The 22,922-nt window shown below is 42.4% G+C and overlaps 1 protein-coding gene across 2 annotated transcripts in view; it reads right to left on the bottom strand.

Moving 5' to 3' along the window:
• Window positions 1–1,357: 1,357 nt before the first annotated feature.
• LOC134482475 (mucin-16-like) overlaps window positions 1,358–22,922 on the bottom strand; it is a 236,869-nt gene continuing 215,304 nt past the window's right edge. The window contains exons 2-6 of one of the 2 annotated variants that reach the window (XM_063275943.1): window positions 21,253–21,786; window positions 19,390–19,518; window positions 5,039–8,486; window positions 2,045–3,973; window positions 1,358–1,485 (exon numbers count right to left, since the gene is read on the bottom strand). In XM_063275943.1, coding sequence (XP_063132013.1) covers window positions 1,463–1,485; window positions 2,045–3,973; window positions 5,039–8,486; window positions 19,390–19,392 — 5,403 coding nt within the window. In that variant the 5' untranslated portion in view covers window positions 19,393–19,518; window positions 21,253–21,786 and the 3' untranslated portion in view covers window positions 1,358–1,462. Of the gene's footprint in view, window positions 1,486–2,044; window positions 8,487–19,389; window positions 19,519–21,252; window positions 21,787–22,922 lie in introns of both variants that reach the window. The other variant, XM_063275942.1, reaches the window with a different exon arrangement.

The following is a 22,922-nucleotide window of genomic DNA, read 5'->3' as shown; positions in this document are numbered from 1 at the left end:
TTATGACTTAATTCAATGATTTTGTTTTCTTATAGAAGGCCTAGGATTGGCTTTCTTTAGTTATACAGGCCTCTTATGCCTAGGAGCCCTAAATAGGAATGCAATCCAGTGGGGCTCAGTGAAAAGGAAGGTAAGCATGACCCTTCCCTCTCAGGAGGCAGCCCATAAAATACAGGATGCCCATGATAGACTCTACAGACCCAAGAAGGTAGAAAAAGAAGGGCACAAGAAAGGATATTTGAGAATATAGAATGGTCATGGAAGGCATATGGATGGATGAAAGGAGCTGATTAAGAAAGGAGATAGAAAGGGATAGGGTCAGGCAGGGTTCAGTGTGGGAAGGAGGAGGGAACCATGATAATGAATGGAGATCTGTAACTTGTAAGGGTGTTGAGTGAGGGTACAACCTCAGAGAGAGAGACAGAGAATGGGATAGGGGAGGCACACATGAATCAGTGGAGGTTGTAAATCATAGCCTTGGGGATACAGAGCCTGGGGTGACTGGCTCTTCTAGCTACGCAGGAAGCCCACTGGAGCAATTCGAACATCAACCCAACCACAAAACTTTAAATCCAATTTTTTTTCCTGTCTACAGTCAATGAAGGAACAGGGCTGGAGGAGAGACTGAGGGAAAAGCCAACCACCAGCCTACCCAACTTGAAACCCATCACATTGTCAAGCAACAGTCCCTGACACTATTAATGATATCCTGTTATGCTTGCAGACAGAGTCTAGCATAGGCTGTCCCATGAGAGGGTTCACCCAGAAGCTGACTTAGATGAACACTCCCAGCTAAAATTGGATGGATATTGAAGACTGTCATGGAAAAATAAGTGGAAGGATTGCAGTCCCTCAGAGGATAAGAACGCCACAGGAAGACTAACAAAATCAACTGACCTGGACTCTTAGGGCTCTTAGAGACTGAACCACCAACCAAAGAACATACAGAGGCTGGTCCTAAGCCTCCACACACATAGGTATGAGATGTGCAGCTTGATCTTTGTGTGAGTCCCAAACAATTACAGCATGGGTTATCCTAAAGGATGTTGCCTGTATGCAGAATAGGTTCTTCTAGCTAGATTGTGTCCTCTGGACTCTGGGAGAGGAAGGGATTAGTCTCACAGAGACTTCATGTTCCGGGGTGGGAAGATAACCAAATGGCCCCTACCCACTGAGAGGAGAAGGAGAGTGGGGCACAAGGGAACAATTATGGGAGAGGCTGACAGGGAGGGGGCAGTTAGCAGGATGTAAAGTAAATAAGTAAATATTAAAATTGAAAATAATTGAAAAAAGTTTCCAGGAAGCATCACATGGCACAACTGAGACTCCAATGAAACAATCAATTTTTACTTCAGTCTACAATCAGATTGAACATTTTATTTTAAAATTTATATATATGATCAATTCTCCCACACAGACTGTGTTTTGATATTCCAATCGATTCTGGAGGAGCATCAAGGGTCTAGGGAGCAGGAGCCGCAGCCACTAGAAGAAAAAGAAGAATTATCAACAGTATCATCAGGCACATCACTGGTGATATTGTCATGCCCAGCATCAACAACATCAGTGTCATTATCATCTGGATCAATGTAGAGAGAAACAGTGAGAAGGTGGATGCTTCTCTTGTTATTTTTAATCTCAGAAGTTGCTTCTTTTGGAATGTTGCGGTCAAAGGCTATGCTAACTTCAGAAGTCAGAGTTCAGAATGACAGCGATAAATAGACAATAACATTTAACAGGAAGTTTTCCCGGCTTAGTCATTCAGGAAACACATGTTTTCACTGGAAGTGACAATAATCTCCTCATTCTAGAATAGGAAACATCCAAGTAGGAAAAAATATTACCTGGTCAGTTGTATTTCTCTAAACTGGATTTGTTACATTATAAAAATTATTTTCTATAAATTGAGAAAAAATAAATTTTTCAGGTTCTAGGTTATGCGTAAATAGCCCTATAGAAGTATGAAATTTATTAACAAAAGAGACCTAGGTTTCTACTAAATCAATCTTAATCTATTTTAAGCTACTATTTTAGTTTAACTTACCTGGTCCGACTCTCTTGTTAGTGGGAGCTCCTTGGCCATTTTCTTCATGCCATGCTTGTTGAATTTGGATTTTCATCCATGTTATGATGGATAAAAGTGAGGATATAAGCCATATGAAGAGCAAAAAAGGTATGCGTGGTATCTCTGTTGCCCGAAGATATCCACTCTCCCTGAGAAGGTTCAAGCTGTGGTTTATTGGTTCAGCTCGTGCGGAAGCATGAAAAATATCCTCAGCACCCTGAGTAGCAGGCAGACCTTCTTCTACGTCAGGGGTAAAAGAAGATTCCTCATCTGAAGTAGCAGAATCAAATATTTCTTCTTCACTAAGGGATATCAAAAGAGTCAGGTTAGTCATTTGAATGGAGTCAAGGGAATAACAAGTGCAGGAACCAGGAGTGGGCTCTGGGTCAGCATGGGGTTTGTACCTTGTACTCTCCTTGTAAAGAGGTAAATCAACAACATAATCCAATCCAATGTGACTAGCTGGTCCTGAGTCATGACTCTCAACTAACACACTACTGTCAGCAGCACATGTAACAGACAGCCGAGGTTCAAGAGCAGCCAGACAGTCAGCAACAATGGCAGGATCTGTAGGCTCAGCATCAATAGCAGCCATACTGTCAGCAGGGTGGGTGGACATACTGGACTCAGGCTGAACAGCAGGCAGACAGTCAGCAGTACTGGAGCAATTAGTATGTTCAGGCTCAACAGCAGTCAGAATGTCAGCATGGTGGGTGGCCATAGTTGGCTCTGGCTCAGCAGAGTCCAGACAGTCAGCAGCTTTGGTGGAATTAGTCGGCTCAGGCTCAACAGCTGCCAAACTGTCAGCAGGCTGGGTGGACATGGTTGTCTCAGACCCAACAGCAGCCTGACAGTCAGCGGCATTGGTAGAAATAGTCGTATCAGGCTCAAGGTCGTCCAGACAGTCAGCAGCAATGTTGGAATTAGGCAGCTCAGGCTCATCAACTGCCATACTGTCAGCAGGGTGGGTGGATTTGGTTGATTCGGGATCAACAGCACCCAGAAAGTCAGCAGCTTTGGTGGAATTAGTCAGTGAAGGCTCAATAGCTACCAAACTGTCAGCAGGGTGTGGGGACATAGATGACTCAGGCTGAACAGAATCCAGACAGTCAGCAGGGTGGTTTGACTTAGTTAGCTCAGGCTGAACAGTAGCCAGACAATCAGCAGCTTTGGTGGAAAAAGTAGGCTCAGGCTCAACAGATGCCAAAGTGTCAGCAGGCTGGGTGGACATGGTTGGCTCAGCCTTGAGAGAAGCCAGACAGTCAGCAGCTTTATTGGCATGAGACAGCTCATGCTCAAGAGCAGCCAGACTGTCAGAACGGTGGGTGGGCATAGCTGGCTCTTGTTCAATAGAGTCCAGACTGTCAGCAGCATTGGTGGAATTATTATGTTCAGGCTCAACAGCTGCCAAACTGTCAGCAGGCTGGGTGGACTTGGTTGTCTCAGTCCCAACAGAAGCCAGACAATCAGTAGCATTGGTGGAATTAATCAGCTCAGCCTTGAGAGAAGCCAGACAGCCAGCATATTTGTTGGCATGAGACAGCTCATGGTCAAGAGCAGCCAGACTGTCGGCACGGTGGGTGGACATAGCTGGCTCTGGCTCAACATAGGCCAGGCAGTCAGCAGCACTGGAGGATTTAGTCGACTCAGGCTCAAGAGCAGCCAGACAGTAAGCAGCATTGGTGGAATGTGTAGGCTCAAGCTCATCAGTAGCCATATTGTCAGCAGGGTGGGTGGACATAGTTGTCTCAGTCCCAACAGAAGCCAAACAATCAGTAGCATTGGTAGAATCAATTGACTCTGCCTTCTGAGAAGCCAGACAGTCAGCAGTGTTGTTGGAATTAGTCAGCTCATGCTCAAGAGAAGCCAGACTGTCGGCACGGTGGGTGGACATGCCTGGCTCTGGCTCTGGCTCAACATAGGCCAGACAGTCAGCAGCATTGGAGGATTTAGTCGACTCAGGCTCAAGAGCAGCCAGACAGTAAACAGCGTTGGTCGAATTTTTAGGCTCAAGCTCATCAGTAGCCATATTATCAGCCTGGTGTGTGGACATAGATGACTCAGGCTGAACAGAGTCCAGACAGTCAGCAGGGTGGATTGACCTAATTAGCTCCAGCAGAACAGTAGCCAGACAATCAGCAGCTCTGGTGGAAATTGTAGGCTCAGGCTCAACAGCTGCCGAACTGTCAGCAGGCTGGGTGGACATGGTTGGCTCAGCCTTGAGAGAAGCCAGACAGTCAGCAACTTTGTTGGCATGAGACAGTTCATGCTCAAGAGCAGCCAGACTGTCGGCACGGTGGGTGGACATAGCTGGCTCTGGCTCAACGGAGTCCAGACTGTCAGCAGCATTGGTAGAATCATTATAGTCAGGCTCATGAGCAATAGGAATATCAGCAAGGTGGGTAGACATGGTTGTCTCAGACCCAACAGAAGCCAGAATATCAGCAACATTGGAGGAATTAGTCGACTGGGGCTCAAGAGCGGCCAGAAAGTAAGCAGCATTGGTGGAATGTGTAGGCTCAAGCTCATCAGTAGCCATATTGTCAGCAGGGTGGGTGGACATAGTTGTCTCAGTCCCAACAGAAGCCAAACAATCAATAGCATTGGTAGAATCAATTGACTCAGCCTTCTGAGAAGCCAGACAGTCAGCAGTGTTGTTGGAATTAGTCAGCTCATGCTCAAGAGCAGCCAGACTGTCGGCACGGTAAGTGGGCATAGCTGGCTCTTGTTCAACAGAGTCCAGACCGTCAGCAGTATTGGTGGAATTATTATGTTCAGGCTCAACAGCTGCCAAATTGTCAGCAGGCTGGGTGGACATGGTTGTCTCAGTCCCAACAGAAGCCAGACAATCAGTAGCATTGGTGGAATTAATCAGCTCAGCCTTGAGAGAAGCCAGACAGTCAGCATCTTTGTTGGCATGAGACAGCTCATGCTCAAGAGCAGCTAGACTGTGGGCACGGTGGGTGGACATACCTGGCTCTGGCTCAACATAGGCCAGACAGTCAGCAGCATTGGAGGATTTAGTCGACTCAGGCTCAAGAGCAGCCAGACAGTAAGCAGCGTTGGTCGAATTTGTAGTCTCAAGCTCATCAGTAGCCATATTATCAGCTGGGTGTGTGGACATAGATGACTCAGGCTGAACAGAGTCCAGACAGTCAGCAGGGTGGGTTGACCTAGTTAGCTCTGGCAGAACAGTAGCCAGACAATCAGCAGCTCTGGTGGAAATTGTAGGCTCAGGCTCAACAGCTGCGGAACTGTCAGCAGGCTGGGTGGACATGGTTGGCTCAGCCTTGAGAGAAGCCAGACAGTCAGCAGCTTTGTTGGCATGAGACAGCTCATGCTCAAGAGCAGCCAGACTGTCGGCACGGTGGGTGGACATAGCTGGCTCTGGCTCAACGGAGTCCAGACTGTCAGCAGCATTGGTAGAATCATTATAGTCAGGCTCATGAGCAATAGGAATATCAGCAAGGTGGGTAGACATGGTTGTCTCAGACCCAACAGAAGCCAGAATATCAGCAGCATTGGAGGAATTAGTCGACTGGGGCTCAAGAGCGGCCAGAAAGTAAGCAGCATTGGTGGAATGTGTAGGCTCAAGCTCATCAGTAGCCATATTGTCAGCAGGGTGGGTGGACATAGTTGTCTCAGTCCCAACAGAAGCCAAACAATCAGTAGCATTGGTAGAATCAATTGACTCAGCCTTCTGAGAAGCCAGACAGTCAGCAGTGTTGTTGGAATTAGTCAGCTCATGCTCAAGAGCAGCCAGACTGTCGGCACGGTAAGTGGGCATAGCTGGCTCTTGTTCAACAGAGTCCAGACCGTCAGCAGTATTGGTGGAATTATTATGTTCAGGCTCAACAGCTGCCAAATTGTCAGCAGGCTGGGTGGACATGGTTGTCTCAGTCCCAACAGAAGCCAGACAATCAGTAGCATTGGTGGAATTAATCAGCTCAGCCTTGAGAGAAGCCAGACAGTCAGCATCTTTGTTGGCATGAGACAGCTCATGCTCAAGAGCAGCTAGACTGTGGGCACGGTGGGTGGACATACCTGGCTCTGGCTCAACATAGGCCAGACAGTCAGCAGCATTGGAGGATTTAGTCGACTCAGGCTCAAGAGCAGCCAGACAGTAAGCAGCGTTGGTCGAATTTGTAGTCTCAAGCTCATCAGTAGCCATATTATCAGCTGGGTGTGTGGACATAGATGACTCAGGCTGAACAGAGTCCAGACAGTCAGCAGGGTGGGTTGACCTAGTTAGCTCTGGCAGAACAGTAGCCAGACAATCAGCAGCTCTGGTGGAAATTGTAGGCTCAGGCTCAACAGCTGCGGAACTGTCAGCAGGCTGGGTGGACATGGTTGGCTCAGCCTTGAGAGAAGCCAGACAGTCAGCAGCTTTGTTGGCATGAGACAGCTCATGCTCAAGAGCAGCCAGACTGTCGGCACGGTGGGTGGACATAGCTGGCTCTGGCTCAACGGAGTCCAGACTGTCAGCAGCATTGGTAGAATCATTATAGTCAGGCTCATGAGCAATAGGAATATCAGCAAGGTGGGTAGACATGGTTGTCTCAGACCCAACAGAAGCCAGAATATCAGCAGCATTGGAGGAATTAGTCGACTGGGGCTCAAGAGCGGCCAGAAAGTAAGCAGCATTGGTGGAATGTGTAGGCTCAAGCTCATCAGTAGCCATATTGTCAGCAGGGTGGGTGGACATAGTTGTCTCAGTCCCAACAGAAGCCAAACAATCAGTAGCATTGGTAGAGTCAATTGACTCAGCCTTCTGAGAAGCCAGACAGTCAGCAGTGTTGTTGGAATTAGTCAGCTCATGCTCAAGAGCAGCCAGACTGTCGGCACGGTAAGTGGGCATAGCTGGCTCTTGTTCAACAGAGTCCAGACCGTCAGCAGTATTGGTGGAATTATTATGTTCAGGCTCAACAGCTGCCAAATTGTCAGCAGGCTGGGTGGACATGGTTGTCTCAGTCCCAACAGAAGCCAGACAATCAGTAGCATTGGTGGAATTAATCAGCTCAGCCTTGAGAGAAGCCAGACAGTCAGCATCTTTGTTGGCATGAGACAGCTCATGCTCAAGAGCAGCCAGACTGTCGGCACGGTGGGTGGACATAGCTGGCTCTGGCTCAACATAGGCCAGACAGTCAGCAGCATTGGAGGATTTAGTCGACTCAGGCTCAAGAGCAGCCAGTGTGTCAGCACGGTGATTGGACATATTTGGCTCTGGTTCCACATCAGGCAGACTGTCAGCAGGGTGGGTGGACATGTTTAGCTCAGGCTCAAGGTCAGCCAGACAGTCAGCAGCTTTGGTAGAAGTATTATGTTCAGGCTCGTCAGCAGTCAGAATGTCAGCAGGGTGGGTGGACATAGTCGGCTCAGGCTCAACAGCTGCCATACTGTCAGCAGGGTTGGTGGACATAGAGGGCTCTGGTGCAACAGCAGCCCGACAGTCAGCGGCATTGGTAGAAATAGTCGGATAAGGCTCAAGGTCAGCCAGACAGTCAGCAGTGTTGTTGGAATTAGTCAGTTCAGGCTCAAGAGCAGCCAGAGTGTCAGCAGGGTGGGTGGACATAGTTGGCTCTGGTTCCACATCAGGCAGACAGTCAGCAGGGTGGGTGGACATAGTTGGCTCTGGTGCAACAGCAGCCTGAAAGTCAGCAGCATTGGTAGAAATAGTCGGATCAGGCTCAAGGTCAGCCAGACAGTCAGCAGTGTTGTTGAAATTGGTCAGCTCAGGCTCAAGAGCAGCCAGAGTGTCAGCAGGGTGGGTGGACATAGTTGGCTCTGGTTCCACATCAGGAAGACTATCAGCAGGGTGGGTGGACATGTTTGGCTCAGGCTCAAGGTCAGCCAGACAGTCAGCAGTGTTGTTTGAATTAGTCAGTTCAGGCTCAAGAGCAGCCAGAGTGTCAGCAGGGTGATTGGACATAGTTGGCTCTGGTTCCACATCAGGCAGACTGTCAGCAGGGTGGGTGGACATGTTTGGCTCAGGCTCAAGGTCAGCCAGACAGTCAGCAGTGTTGTTGAAATTAGTCAGCTCAGGCTCAAGAGCAGCCAGAGTGTCAGCAGGGTGGGTGGACATAGTTGGCTCTGGTTCCACATCAGGCAGACAGTCAGCAGGGTGGGTGGACATAGTTGGCTCTGGTGCAACAGCAGCCTGAAAGTCAGCGGCATTGGTAGAAAAAGTCGGATCAGGCTCAAGGTCAGCCAGACAGTCAGCAGTGTTGTTGGAATTAGTCAGCTCACGCTCAAGAGCAGCCAGACAGTCAGTAGCATTTGTAGAATTTGTCGGGTCAGGCTCGGCAGCATCCAGGCTGTCAGCAGTAGAGGTGGAAGCTTCACAATCAACAGTAGCCTTAGGAATAGAATTTCTATGCTCAGAAGACACAGCATAGAAATTATCTGTTTTATATTTTTCATCCTAAAACGAAAATTAGCAGTGATACTTTTGATTGAAAATTTACTGATTTTATTCATTCTATCACCCTTCTGATAATGTCAGAACCTGGATTCATAGTCCCCAAACTATTTGTGTATTCTGTCGAAATTTAGCACTACATTCAGTGACATTCAGTGAAGTCTGCTTCCTGTCTGCTTGAGTAATTGGCCCAGAGTTTTTTAAAGTCTTTACTGTGGATCTCTTTAGGTTTATACTTAGATTTCTTCTGCTCTTTGCTACCTAAAGTCATTTTTCCTTGTAAGATGGAAATATATAAATAGAAAGGACAAAATGTGACTCTTGGCCTCTGATGTTTTGCTCTACTCTTCCTCTAAATAATGATTTTGTAATATTCTCTTTCCTTCATATTCTATGGTTCATTCTGCACTATTTCTCTCTAAAACTCTCCAAGTAAAAAGGCCACCTCCCTCCCTCCGCCCCTCCCTCCCTCCTCTCTCTCTCTCTCTCTCTCTCTCTCTCTCTCTCTCTCTCTCTGTCTGTCTTTTTGTACTTTCTGCTGCACTACCCCTCAAGTAGCCACTTTTCTTATTTCTTCGTGAGAGAGTTGGGAATATTCTTTATACCAAATCTTTCTCTGGATAATCACCTTCTCTTTCATGCAATTAAGCATCACTTTTAAACGAGGTGCTTCATTCTATAAACTAAGGTTACATTGATTACTTAGCATTAAGGGTGGGTACTAAGGAAATGTCTACATTCCAGTTTGAGAGATTAAAGGTCTGTGCAAAGGCTGAACCACAGCAATTAGTAGAAATTTGTTTATAAGTAAACAACGCAATCTGGGAGGAGGGCACAGTATCGTCAACTATTCTGTAACATCATGACTATTGCTACACTTACAGGATGTATATTAAGACCTCATCCAGCACCTCTGTGGTGGCTTGAATGTCAACAGCCCCATAGGCTCACATTATGCTTGCTGTGCAGAGCGCTGAATTATTTTCAAAAGGAGTAGGTGGTGGGGCTGTTTTGTAGTAAAACTGTTGCCAGGATGAGGTTTAATATTTCAATAGAGAGACAGAGCTGGAAACAGAGTAGAACAACAGTGCTTTCTTTTGGCATCTGAGACACCGCCGGAACCTGAAGGGACCGACCATATAAACAGTTCTCTGCACCCAAATCCCATGGGAGGGAGAGCTAAACCTTCAGAGAGGCAGACATGCCTGGGAAACCAGAAGAGACTGCACTCTGCACACATTACTGACTCCAGAGGAAAACCAAATGCCATCTGGAACCCTGGTGCACAGAAGCTCCCGGAAAGGGCGGCTCAGAACTTCCTGGTGGCTGCCGCCGCGGAGAGCTCATAAGCAACACCCCATGAGCAACCTTGAGCCTCCGGATCACAGGTAAGACCAACTTTTCTGCTCCAAGTGACCTGCCGGGTCAATTCAGGGCACAGGCCCACAGGAACAGCTGAAGACCTGTAGAAAGGAAAAACTACACGCCCCAAAGCAGAACACTCTGTTCCCATAACTGGCTGAAAGAAAACAGGAAAACAGGTCTACAGCACTCCTGAAAAACAGGCATATAGGACAGTCTAGCCACTGTCAGAAATAGCAGAACAAAGTAACACTAGAGATAATCTGATGGCGAGAGGCAAGCACAGGAACCCAAGCAACAGAAACCAAGACTACATGGCATCATCGGAACCCAATTCTCCCACCAAAGCAAACACGGAATATCCAAACACACCAGAAAAGCAAGATCTAGTTTCAAAATCATATTTGATCATGATGCTGGAGAACTTCCAGAAAGACGTGAATAACTACCTTAGAGAACAAGTAGAAGCCAACAGAGAGGAATCGCAAAAATCCCTAAAAGAATTCCAGGAAAACATAAATAAACAAGTAGAAGCCCATAGAGAGGAGTCACAAAAATCCCTGAAAGAATTCCAGGAAAACACAATCAAACAATTGAAGGAATTGAAAATGGAAATAGGAGCAATCAAGAAAGAACACATGGAAACAACCCTGGATATACAAAACCTAAAGAAGAGACAAGGAGCTGTAGATACGAGCTTCACCAACAGAATACAAGATATGGAAGAGAGAATCTCAGGAGCAGAAGATTCCATAGAAATCATCGACTCAACAGTCAAAGATAATGTAAAGCGGAAAAAGATACTGGTCCAAAACATACAGGAAATCCAGGACTCAATGAGAAGATCAAACCTAAGGATAATAGGTATAGAAGAGAGTGAAGACTCCAAGCTCAAAGGACCAGTAAATATCTTCAACAAAATCATAGAAGAAATCTTCCCTAACCTAAAGAAAGAGATACCCATAAGCATACAAAAAGCCTACAGAACTCCAAATAGATTGGACCAGAAAAGAAACACCTCCCGTCACATAATAGTCAAAACACCAAACGCACAAAATAAAGAAAGAATATTAAAAGCAGTAAGGGAAAAAGATCAAGTAACATAAAGGCAGACCTATCAGAATCACACAGACTTTTCGCCAGAAACTATAAAATCCAGAAGATCCTGGACAGATGTCATACAGAACCTAAGAGAACACAAATGCCAGCCCAGATTACTGTATCCTGCAAAACTCTCAATTAACATAGATGAAGAAACCAAGATATTCCAGGACAAAACCAAATTTACACAATATCTTTCTACAAATCCAGCACTACAAAGGATAATAAATGGTAAAGCCCAACATAAGGAGGCAAGAGATACCCTAGAAGAAGCAAGAAACTAATCGTCTTGGCAATAAACAAAGAGAAGAAAAGCACACAAACATAACCTCATATCCAAATATGAATATAACAGGAAGCAATAATCACTATTCCTTAATATCTCTCAACATCAATGGCCTCAACTCCCCAATGAAAAGACATAGATTAACAAACTGGATACGCAACGAGGACCCTGCATTCTGCGGCCTACAGGAAACACACCTCAGAGAAAAAGACAGACACTACCTCAGAGTGAAAGGCTGGAAAACAACTTTCTAAGCAAATGGTCAGAAGAAGCAAGCTGGAGTAGCCATTCTAATGTCAAATAAAATCAATTTTCAACCAAAAGTCATCAAAAAAGATAAGGAAGGACACTTTATATTCATCAAAGGAAAAATCCACCAAGATGAACTCTCAATCCTAAATATCTATGCCCCAAATACAAGGGCACCTTCATACATAAAAGAAACCTTACTAAAGCTCAAAACACACATTGCACCTCACACAATAATAGTAGGAGATTTCAACACCCCACTCTCATCAATGGACAGATCATGGAAAAAGAAATTAAACAGAGACCTAGACAGATTAAGAGAAGTAATGAGCCAAATGGACTAACGGATATTTATAGAACATTCTATCCTAAAGCAAAAGGATATACCTTCTTCTCAGCTCCTCATGGTACTTTCTCCAAAACTGACCATATAATTGGTCAAAAAACGGGCCTCAACAGGTACAGAAAGATAGAAATAATCCCATGCATCTTATCAGACCACCATGGCCTAAAGTTGGTCTTCAATAACAATAATGGAAAAATGTCCACATATACGTGGAAATTAAACAATGCTCTATTCAATGATAACCAGGTCAAGGAAGAAATAAAGAAAGAAATTAAAGACTGCTTAGAATTTAATGAAAACGAAGGTACAACATACCCAAACTTATGGGACACAATGAAAGCTGTGCTAAGAGGAAAACTCATAGCGCTGAGTGCCTGCAGAAAGAAACAGGAAAGAGCATATGTCAGCAGCTTGACAACACACCTAAACGCTCTAGAACAAAAAGAAGCAAACACACCCAGGAGGAGTAGAAGGCAGGAAATAATCAAACTCAGAGCTGAAATCAACCAAGTGGAAACAAAAAGGAACATAGAAAGAATCAACAGAACCAAAAGTTGGTTCTTTGAGAAAATCAACAAGATAGATAAACCCTTAGCCAGACTAACCAGAGGACACAGAGAGCGTGTCCAAATTAACAAAATCAGAAATGAAAAGGGAGACATAACTACAGATTCAGACGAAATTCAAAAAATCATCAGATCTTAGTATAAAAGCCTGTATTCAACAAAACTTGAAAATCTGCAGGAAATGGACAATTTCCTAGACAGATACCAGGTACCAAAGTTAAATCAGGAACAGATAAACCAGATAAACAACCCCATAACTCCTAAGGAAATAGAAGCAGTCATTAAAGGTCTCCCAACCAAAAAGGGCCCAGGTCCAGACGGATTCAGTGCAGAATTCTGTCAGACCTTCATAGAAGACCTCATACCAATATTCTCCAAACTATTCCACAAAAATGAAATAAATGGAGCACTACCGAATTCCTTCTATGAAGCCACAATTACTCTTATACCTAAACCACACAAAGACCCAACAAAGAAAGAGAACCTCAGAACAATTTCCCTTATGAATATCGACGCAAGAATACTCAATAAATATCTGGCAAACCAAATCCAAGAGCACATCAAAACAATCATCCACCATGATCAAGTAGGCTTCATCCCAGGCATGCAGGGATGGTTTAATATACGGAAAACCATCAACGTGATCCATTATATAAACAAACTGAAAGAACAAAACCACATGATCATTTCATTAGATGCTGAGAAAGCATTTGACAAAATTCAACACCCCTTCATGATAAAAGTCCTGGAAAGAATAGGAATTCAAGGCCCATACCTAAACCTAGTAAAAGCCATATACAGCAAACCAGTTGCTAACATTAAACTATATGGAGAGAAACTTGAAGCAATCCCACTAAAATCAGGGACTAGACAAGGCTGCCCACTCTCTCCCTACTTATTCAATATAGTTCTTGAAATTCTAGCCAGAGCAATCAGACAACAAATGGAGGTCAAGAGGATACAGATTGGAAAAGAAGAAGTCAAAATATCACTATTTGCAGATGATATGATAGTACATTTAAGTGATCACAAAAGTTCCACCAGGGAACTATTAAAGCTGATCAACAACTTCAGCAAAGTGGCTGGGTATAAAATTAACTCAAATAAATCAGTAGCCTTCCTCTACACAAAAGAGAAAAAGCTGTGAAAGAAATTAGGGAAATAACACCCTTCATAATAGATCCAAATAATATAAAGTACCTCGGTGTGACTTTATCCAAGCAAGTAAAAGATCTGTACAATAAGAACTTCAAGACTCTGAAGAAAGAAATTGAAGAAGACCTCAGAAGATGGAAAGATCTTCCATGCTCATGGATTGGCAGGATTAATATCGTAAAAATGGCCATCTTACCAAAAGCGATCTACAGATTCAATGCAATCCCCATCAAAATACCAATCCAGTTCTTCAAAGAGTTAGAAAGAACAATCTGCAAATTCATCAACAAAAAGCCCAAGATAGCTAAAACTATCCTCAACAATAAAAGGACTTCAGGAGGAATCACTATCCCTGAACTCAAGCAGTATTACAGAGCAATAATGATAAAAACTGCATGGTATTGGAACAGAGACAGACAGATAGTCCAATGAAACAGAATTGAAGACCCAGAAATGAACCCACACACCTATGGGCACTTGATTTTTGACAAAGGAGCCAAAACCATCCAATGGAAAAAAGATAGCATTTTCAGCAAATGGTGCTGGTTCAACTGGAGGTCAACATGTAGAAGAATGCAGATCGATCCATGCTTATCACCCTGTACAAAGCTTAAGTCCAAGTGCATAAAGGACCTCCACATCAAACCAGATACACTCAAACTAATAGAAGAAAAACTAGGGAAGCATCTGGAACACATGGGCACTGGAAAAAATTTCCTGAACAAAACACCAATGGCTTATGCTCTAAGATCAAGAATCGACAAATGGGATCTCATAAAATTGCAAAGCTTCTGTAAGGCAAAGGACACTGCGGGTAGGACAAAACGGCCACCAACCGATTGGGAAAAGATCTTTACCAATCCTACAACAGATAGAGGCCTTACATCCAAAATATACAAAGAACTCAAGAAGTTAGACCGAAGCGAGACAAATAACCCTATTAAAAAATTAGGTTCTGAGCTAAACAAAGAATTCACAGCTGAGGAAGGCGAAATGGCTGAGAAACACCTAAAGTAATGTTCAACATCTTTAGTCATAATGGAAATGCAAATCAAAACAACCCTGAGATTTCACCTCACACCAGTGAGAATGGGTAAGATCAAAAACTCAGGTGACCACAAATGCTGGCGAGGATGTGGAGAAAGAGGAACACTCCTCCATTGTTGGTGGGAAAGCAGACTGGTGCAACCATTCTGGAAATCAGTCTGGAGGTTCCTCAGAAAATTGGACATTGAACTGCCTGAGGATCCAGCTATACCTCTCTTGGGCACATACCCAAAAGTTGCCCCGACATATAAAAAAGACACGTGCTCCACTATGTTCATAGCAGCCTTATTTATAATAGCCAGAAGCTGGAAAGAACCCAGATGCCCTTCAACAGAGGAATGGATACAGAAAATGTGGTTCATCTACACAATGGAATATTACTCAGCTATCAAAAACAATGACTTTATGAAATTCATAGGCAAATGGTTGGAACTGGAAAATATCATCCTGAGTGAGGCAACCCAATCAGAGAAAAACACACATGGTATGCACTCATTGATAAGCGGCTATTAGCCCAAATGCTTGAATTACCCTAGATGCATAGAACAAATGAAACTCAAGATGGATGATCAAAATGTGAATGCTTCACTCCTTCTTTAAATGGGGAACAAGAATACCCTTGGCAGGGAATAGAGAGGCAAAGATTAAAACAGACACAGAAGGAACACCCATTCAGAGCCTGCCCCACATGTGGCCCATACATATACAGCCACCCAATTAGACAATATGGATAAAGTGATGAAGTGCATGCCGTCAGGATACGGATGTAGATCTCTCCTGAGAGACACAGCCAGAATACAGCAAATACATAGCCGAATGCCAGCAGCAAACCACTGAACTGAGAACGGGACCCCCGTTGAAGGAATCAGAGAAAGAACTCGAAGAGCTCGAAGGAGCTCGAGACCCCATATGAACAACAATGCCAAGCAACCAGAGCTTCCAGGGACTAAGCCACTACCTAAAGACTATACATGGACTGACCCTGGACTCTGGACTCTGACCTCATAGGTAGCAATAAATATTCTAGTAAGATCACCAGTGGAAGGGGAAGCCCTTGGTCCTGCTAAGACTGAACCCCCAGTGAACGTGATTGTTGGGGGGAGGGCAGCAATGGGGGGAGGATGGGGAGGGGAACACCCATAAAGAAGGGGAGGGGGAGGGATTAGGGGGATGTTGGCCTAGAAACCAGGAAAGGGAATAACACTCGAAATGTAAATAAGAAATACTCAAGGTAATAAAAAAAAGATTTCAATAGACTGGTGTCATTTCCACTAAGTTCTCTCTTTCCTGTGTAGGTCAAGATGTGATCTCTCAGCTGCTGCTTCATCGTCATGCTTGTCTGCCTGAATCATGATGGTGATTTCTGTATCCAATTTAACCAAGAGACCCACTTCACACCATCTCTTTCTTCTAAACATTTTCTTTCCCATGATATTTTTTACAACTATAGAAAGTGACTAACATAAGCATCAGCTAGTTACAATAAGAGTGTATTTAACAGAGTCTGAAGGATTCATTCAAAGCTGTGAAGTGGTGTTACCCAGGGGATTTGGTCACAAAATGTGTTATCAAATTCCATAAAGCTAGCTTAGATAGGATGCCCGGAACACTTGTTGATTTAAATAGATAAATTCAGGAAGTTGGGCTTGTGAATGGGTTTGATGCTGCATTGTAAATGGGAAGCCTCATTGACTCATACTGCATAAGAAATAAGATCTTCACATGTTTGTTCTTCCTTACACCTCAGGGAAACCCATAACATGGCAGTCTACTTTTGACTTTCAGTGCCAGGTTTGAGGATGATTTACGTTTCTTACTTGCAAAACTGACACGTCAAACATTCTCTGCATCAACAAGCAATATATCACAGAGAAGATTCAACAGAACAGGTGAAGGAGGACTGTTGATCAAAGAATAATGTTGAAGAAGCATGCATTTCCTCTTAGTGTTCACACTATTAAAATGGATCATGAGAGAATTTAAGTTCCTTGGATTTCCTGAGAAAGACAGACTTGAATATAGCAAACCATGGGGTATGTTACACACATAGTCATGTTTTCATATGCAATGTGTTACCAGACTGCTTATCACTACCCCATTGAACCATCTGGCTGGCAAATATGCATATACACATGTGTGTGCACTTATACGCATGTATGTATTTCTAACTACATATGTGTACGTGAGAAGATGTGTATACATGCATATATATGCAAGTATATGTATATATGTATATATATGTATATATATTTACTGCTTTTAAAATAAAAGGAGAGAGATTGGTGTATAGCCGTTTAGAATAAAAATGAAATGTAGTAAGTGTGAATTTCTCATTCATGTGATCTTTTTCTTTCAGCCAAACTAGGCATCACCTTTGAAATGTGCCTGTGTCATTGTAAATCCTGCTGGCTGTACTTGTTTATAATGACTTATACCTGGTATTCCGCTAGCATGGGGTAGAGAACTGGTATTAACTAGCTAAGGTCTTTCATTTTTTTATTTTATACTCATTACACCGCATTTGCCATGTAGTCTTGTGGGAAGTCTTGTGTTCATTTGGTTTTATTCAAATTTAACATCAGAAATGATGTATAGTTTTACTTCAGTGACATTTATTCCTTGGAAGAATGGAAACTACCTTTGTCTTAGTTGTCTCTGTAAGATCCCACTGCTGTAATGATATTGTGGATTGTATTCTAATCATGGGCATATAAAATTTAGTTACTATATTTATCACCATTATTTGTACATTCCATAGCATCATAAAATTCTAGTTAGGATAAAATGTGTTTGCATTAGAAATTTTACTTTAGAAAATTCTAATGACTTTTCACTGCAATAGAAGGTGATTGCCGAGTGAATTTCTGTTTATTAAAGTACCTGAGTTCTATGTCTTTGCTAAGGTCTTCCTAGAATAAAAATTACTCAGGTTCATCACCTGTAGTAGTTAATTGGAAACCAAATTGATCTAGGCATAAACGAAGAGCATTTGAGTTAGGTTTCTGTAAATTACAGTTTCTAATGATTCCATTATGTGTAATAATTATATCTGAACTTCCTCTTTCCTAATGATGAAATTAGAGGTCTAGAGGAAGGTAGTTAGCTACGTGTTGACAGTATGCAGTGGAGTAAGGAGTAAGTAGTGTGTGTAAGATCAGCAGACACACCCTTCTGCTTGCTTTGTAACTTCTGAAAGGGGATTTAAACAGGAAAGATGGCTGTTACTTTTGAATTTGTTTCTGTACTTTCTGTGACAAAATATCTGATGGGGAAAACCAGTCACTTATTTCAAGGAAGGAACAGGGAGGCCTGACTTTTGGCAGTACATTGTTGGTTCTCACATGCTGGTAGACCGGGAAGCAGATAACACAGTACTGGTACCACAAGTAGTCATACCACTGAAAACCTTCTGCTAGCAAGGCCAGACCCCAAAAGTTAAACAATCTCCCATCAGTGGCCAAGTGTTCAATCACATGAACTCCCATCTCTTTCTCTGATCCTCCCATGCACTGCTTAGCATTTGTGTTAATGTTAAATAACCCCCCCCCACACACACATGCAGAGTTTATCTACTGTTTGTCTGTTAATGCTAACCAAAGCGTAAATCATACTACCAATGTGATAAACCTACTTGGCAGCCTGACTGATAACTTGAATTTGATACCTGAGACTGGAAACAGAGGAAGGGAAAGATTGATTCATACAAGTTATCTTTTGATACCCACAATTCAACTTACATTCTCCTACTCCCCAAATCAATTAAGAACAGGACGTCCTTGAACTGACAGAGACCACCCTGCCTGCTTTATGAGTTCGTGAATTAACTGTGTACACCAACATACCCAGCCACCTGTTGTGGGCACCCTGCCTATAAGTACTTTGGACTTCAATGGGTAAAACTAGAATGCTGAGGTCCTGTCCAGGAAGTTAAGAAATATCAGAAGACTGACTTCTTATTTCCCCTGATGATAATTTTAATCTTTTTGCCTATCAAACATATTAAATCTGTGTGCTGGAAAAGGGGCTGAGGAGTTTAAAACATTCATTGCTCCTCCAGGACACCTGGCTTTGCTTTGTAAAACACATAATATTGGCTGACAAAGTTCTGGAACAACAAGAACAAAGGATGAAATGACCTCTTCTGATTTTTGTGGGAAGCACACGCACATGGTATACAGACAGAATACACGCAAAACATTCACACACATAAAGTCAGTCAATCCAAAGTAAATGAAGCACAACTATGGTGGTCGCTTTCAAGTTTACTGTACCTATTTCCAGGAGCATGTACTATTTGGTTTCTGTATTTTTATGAGTTCTCCTCAGTGAGTTAAAAACATGCTCATTTTCTGTTTTTTCTTCTGTTTCCATAGTCTAATTTACTATTATTACATTTTATGACAGTGATTCTCAACCTGTCTGTCATACCCTATTGGAGGAGGGCATAGAACAGTCTCACACAGGTTGGCAAAGACCTTCTGAAAATACCAATACGACATTACAGTTGATGATATTATCAATCTGACACTGATGCAGTAGCAACAAAACAGTTGTATGGTTGGGAATCACCACAGCATGAGGAACTGTATTAAAGGTCACAGCATTAGGAAGGTTGAGAAGCACTGCCTAATGCAGTGACTGGCAAGGAGTGAGGATATGGAGAGTGTGAAGGGAATGCTCAAGGCTGATCTTTCTCTACTCGTTCACTACTTGCACTAGAAAGGCATAGGCACAAACACCCATCACTCCCCTTCACAAAAGGAAATAGGTTACTTCTCAAATTAGGGGAATTACCATTATGGATTTTTTTGCTTTCCATACATCAGGTACTGGCTCTCCTCGAGAACACACATAAACTCCAGATTTTCTAAAAATGTTCTGGATCTTCTTAGGTATTATATGGAATTTTCTTCCCGATTCTCCCTGCAATGCAGAGAAGAGAGTTTACTTTTTATTTGGTCTCGAAATTAACTCTATTCTTTTAGGATGCATGCTTTCAAATCAACAATGTTCTTTAGGAATTACAGGATATTGACACATGAAAATCAAAATTATTAAATATACAATATCTTCTTATATGAATATTTACAACTTAATAGGATACCATCAAGAAGTTAAAATATTTATGCTAGCCTAGATTAAGAGAAAATCATTAACTGACAAACTTGACCTTGTTCTTGTTGAGACTAAGCTTAATTCATTATCAGTCAATTATTCTGCTTCTAGTTTAAGATGATTATTAATATTAATGAGGCCCCTTCTAACAGTCTTACTCTTCCATTGTGGGGAATCACAAAATGCACATTTTTCATTTACAAATAAATGGCAATTTAATTGCTAGCACTGTCCATACCATAGAACCGGTGAAACTGCTTTATAGAAACACATTGGTCCACTGAGTCACATTCAAAAATCATTAAATTGCCACTCTTCATTCACACAGCCCCTCACTATAGGGCTATAGGTTATATAGAAACAGGTTTCTTAACCTTGAGCAGCTCACAGTGATAAAGCAGCCTCAGACTGAATATGGAAATATCTAAGTAAAGCACTACAATATTTTAACTGTTTGAATGTGGCCCAAAGAATATAAGTTTATATTATTTTAAAATCCATAAAGAAGAACTTAAATGGAAATATACAGTAATTGACTCCCTGCATCTAAAAATGCTGGATAATTGGGAAAAACACTTGTTGTTTTTCTAGATGAAGAGCTTTCAACATACCCTCATAGAATCAAATAGAAAATGCTCTATTCTCATAAGACAAATTTGATGAACATATTACAAACTGCTACATAGCCACAATTTCTCCTTAGTGTAAATACACATGAAATAGAGAAACCAAGGAGATGCTCTCATACAGAATCCTAAAATAGCAGTGTCCAAAGGTAGATAAAAATTGCATGCATTTTCCTGAGGGTAAAGTCACTTAGGAGATTCATGGATTATAGAAATGTCTGGACTTACTAAGAAGTACTTATTATATATAAGTATACAGTAGCTATCTTCAGACACACCAGGAGAGATCATCAGATCTCATTATAGATGGTCGTCAGTCAACATGTGGTTGCTGGGAATTGGATTCATCAAGACCTCTGGAAGATCAGTCAGTGCTCTTTTTTTTTTGTTTTTTTTTTTGTTTTTTTGTTTTTTTTTTTGGTTCTTTCAGTCAGTGCTTTTAACCACTGAGCCATCTCTCCAGCCCAGGAAAACCGATATGGGAGAGGGTGAGGGGGAAGGGATGGGGGCTCATGGACCGGAAACCAGGAAGGGGAAAAACATTGGAAAAGTAAGTAAAGAAATATATCTAATAAAAATTTTTTAAAAAAGAAATATTATGGTCTAGTAACAGTCACATTTTAAAATCAGTCGAACATGTACTCATTTCTGCAAACAATACTTGTCAAACGTCAGACATCTTCTATTGTACGAGGACTGTGCTCAGTCTTCCACTCACTATGTCTTTTGAGTCCATTCTCTTATTGGCCACCACTACCCACAAGGACTTACTGCTCACTTGCAGTTTGTAGAAATCTCCACATCTACAATGTGGACTCCCTTGAGCAATCTTTCCATATAAAACTGGGATAGTTACACTATTGCTGAATTGTAACAAAATTCATAAGAAAATTAAACTCACAAAGAAGAATTTTACCTTCACAGAGGAGGTAGAGCTGACATTATCCACATTCACACACCTAGGAACAAGAAAGGAGGGCTTGTCAGGGAGCCTTTAGAATAACAGCATGCAACATTCTTCCAACCTTGGTTTTGTGGCTCAATCCCTTCTTCATGAATAAGAAACCCAGGCAAACTAGCCAGTAAACTTCAGGCGATTCTCTCTCACCACCTCCTGCCTCACCATAAGTGCCCCAGGATTCAGATGCACATGAGATCCTCAAGACCTCATGTGGATTCTGAGAATCCAAACTTCCATTCTCACAGACTCATGGCAAGCACTTTATCCACTGAATCATCTCCCTTCCTAAGGATGTTTGTCCATAACTCATGCTGTGTGGGAGATAATTGTTCAGCTTGTGATTATAGAAGAAATAAAGAAGCTGAAATCGTAGTACACAGAGGCAAAGAGAATGTCAGGTTCTGAACATTATACTTTTTACAGATTAATTTATTGTAAAATGCACAGATTCTTACCATGGTGATGTTCCTGTAAGTCTCTTACCAGCTTCTAAAGAGGGAAGCAAAATTTGTCACAAAACAACTATAGGAAACATGACAATAAGTACAAAGGCTAATATTTGTGACCCTATATCCTTTGGCACCATTTATGAAAAGCCTTTAAAGTGAATAATTATTGGTAAATAATAAATATATGCAAAAACCTTTCTTCCCATTTCCTAGTATATTTTAAAGACAAAGAGAAAATTTCATCAAAAGTTACTACTTATAAAAATTGTTGTGCAAATTACCTATGATCCTGATCACTATCAGACACAGAAATTATCATCTTAGCCTGAACTGTTGTCCCATAGTGAAGGGTTAAAAGGACAGCGTCATGTTGCCACTGCTGCTTTTTGCCTCTGGACTAGGGATGTTTGCAGCACTCTAGGTGAGCATGCTCATCTCCTACAGTAGTGAAAGGGGCTGCTACAAAGGTCGACTTGAACTTCCTTCACTGTAGGGGAACATTCATTGCTACCACCGGGAAGCACAGTCTCTGGTGACTGTCGTTGCAGCATAGTCAAATATAGGAGACCCAAAGACCTTTACAAAGTATTTCCAGCTGCAAGTGTGACAAAGCTCTTGAGAGATCAGTGTGTTACTGTAGTCGAGATCTTCTGAAGAAGATGTTAAGGGCCCTCAGATCTAGCATTGACCCCTAGCTCATTTCCAGCAAAAAGAAGTTCAACATCAACTTCCATTGCCGGCCATGGCAAGAGCAACTGGAAAGACTTCCTTAGTAGTTATGCAACATGAATTATTACTCCAGAGAGAAGCATGAAAGAAACTAGCAGATAGAGCAGCAATCTCACATAAAACATTTTAAAAATATATTTCCATATATAAACCGTAGAGTGTCTCAAGTTTCACTCTCTGGATAAAGCCTGTCCTTGAAACATGCTTCAGAGAATGAACAACCCTAGTTCATTTCCTTTACAGTATGTAAAACTCCACTGCACACCCCTTGGCATTGCCCATGACCAGAGCAAGTTTTTGTCCTATCAACAAATGGGCTGAGAAAATGTCTCTATGGTGGACCGTATGCTCAGCATGTGTGGGGCCTCTTTCAGTCCTCGACAACACAAACAAAACTCCAGTGCTGAAATACATTTTTAAAAAAGACACCCACATTATGATAATTCT

Source organism: Rattus norvegicus, chromosome 16, assembly GCF_036323735.1.
Source record: "Rattus norvegicus strain BN/NHsdMcwi chromosome 16, GRCr8, whole genome shotgun sequence".
Classification (NCBI taxonomy): Eukaryota; Metazoa; Chordata; class Mammalia; order Rodentia; family Muridae; genus Rattus; species Rattus norvegicus.
Note: the sequence above shows the minus strand (reverse complement) of the source record. Positions and strands in the feature narration are given on the sequence as shown.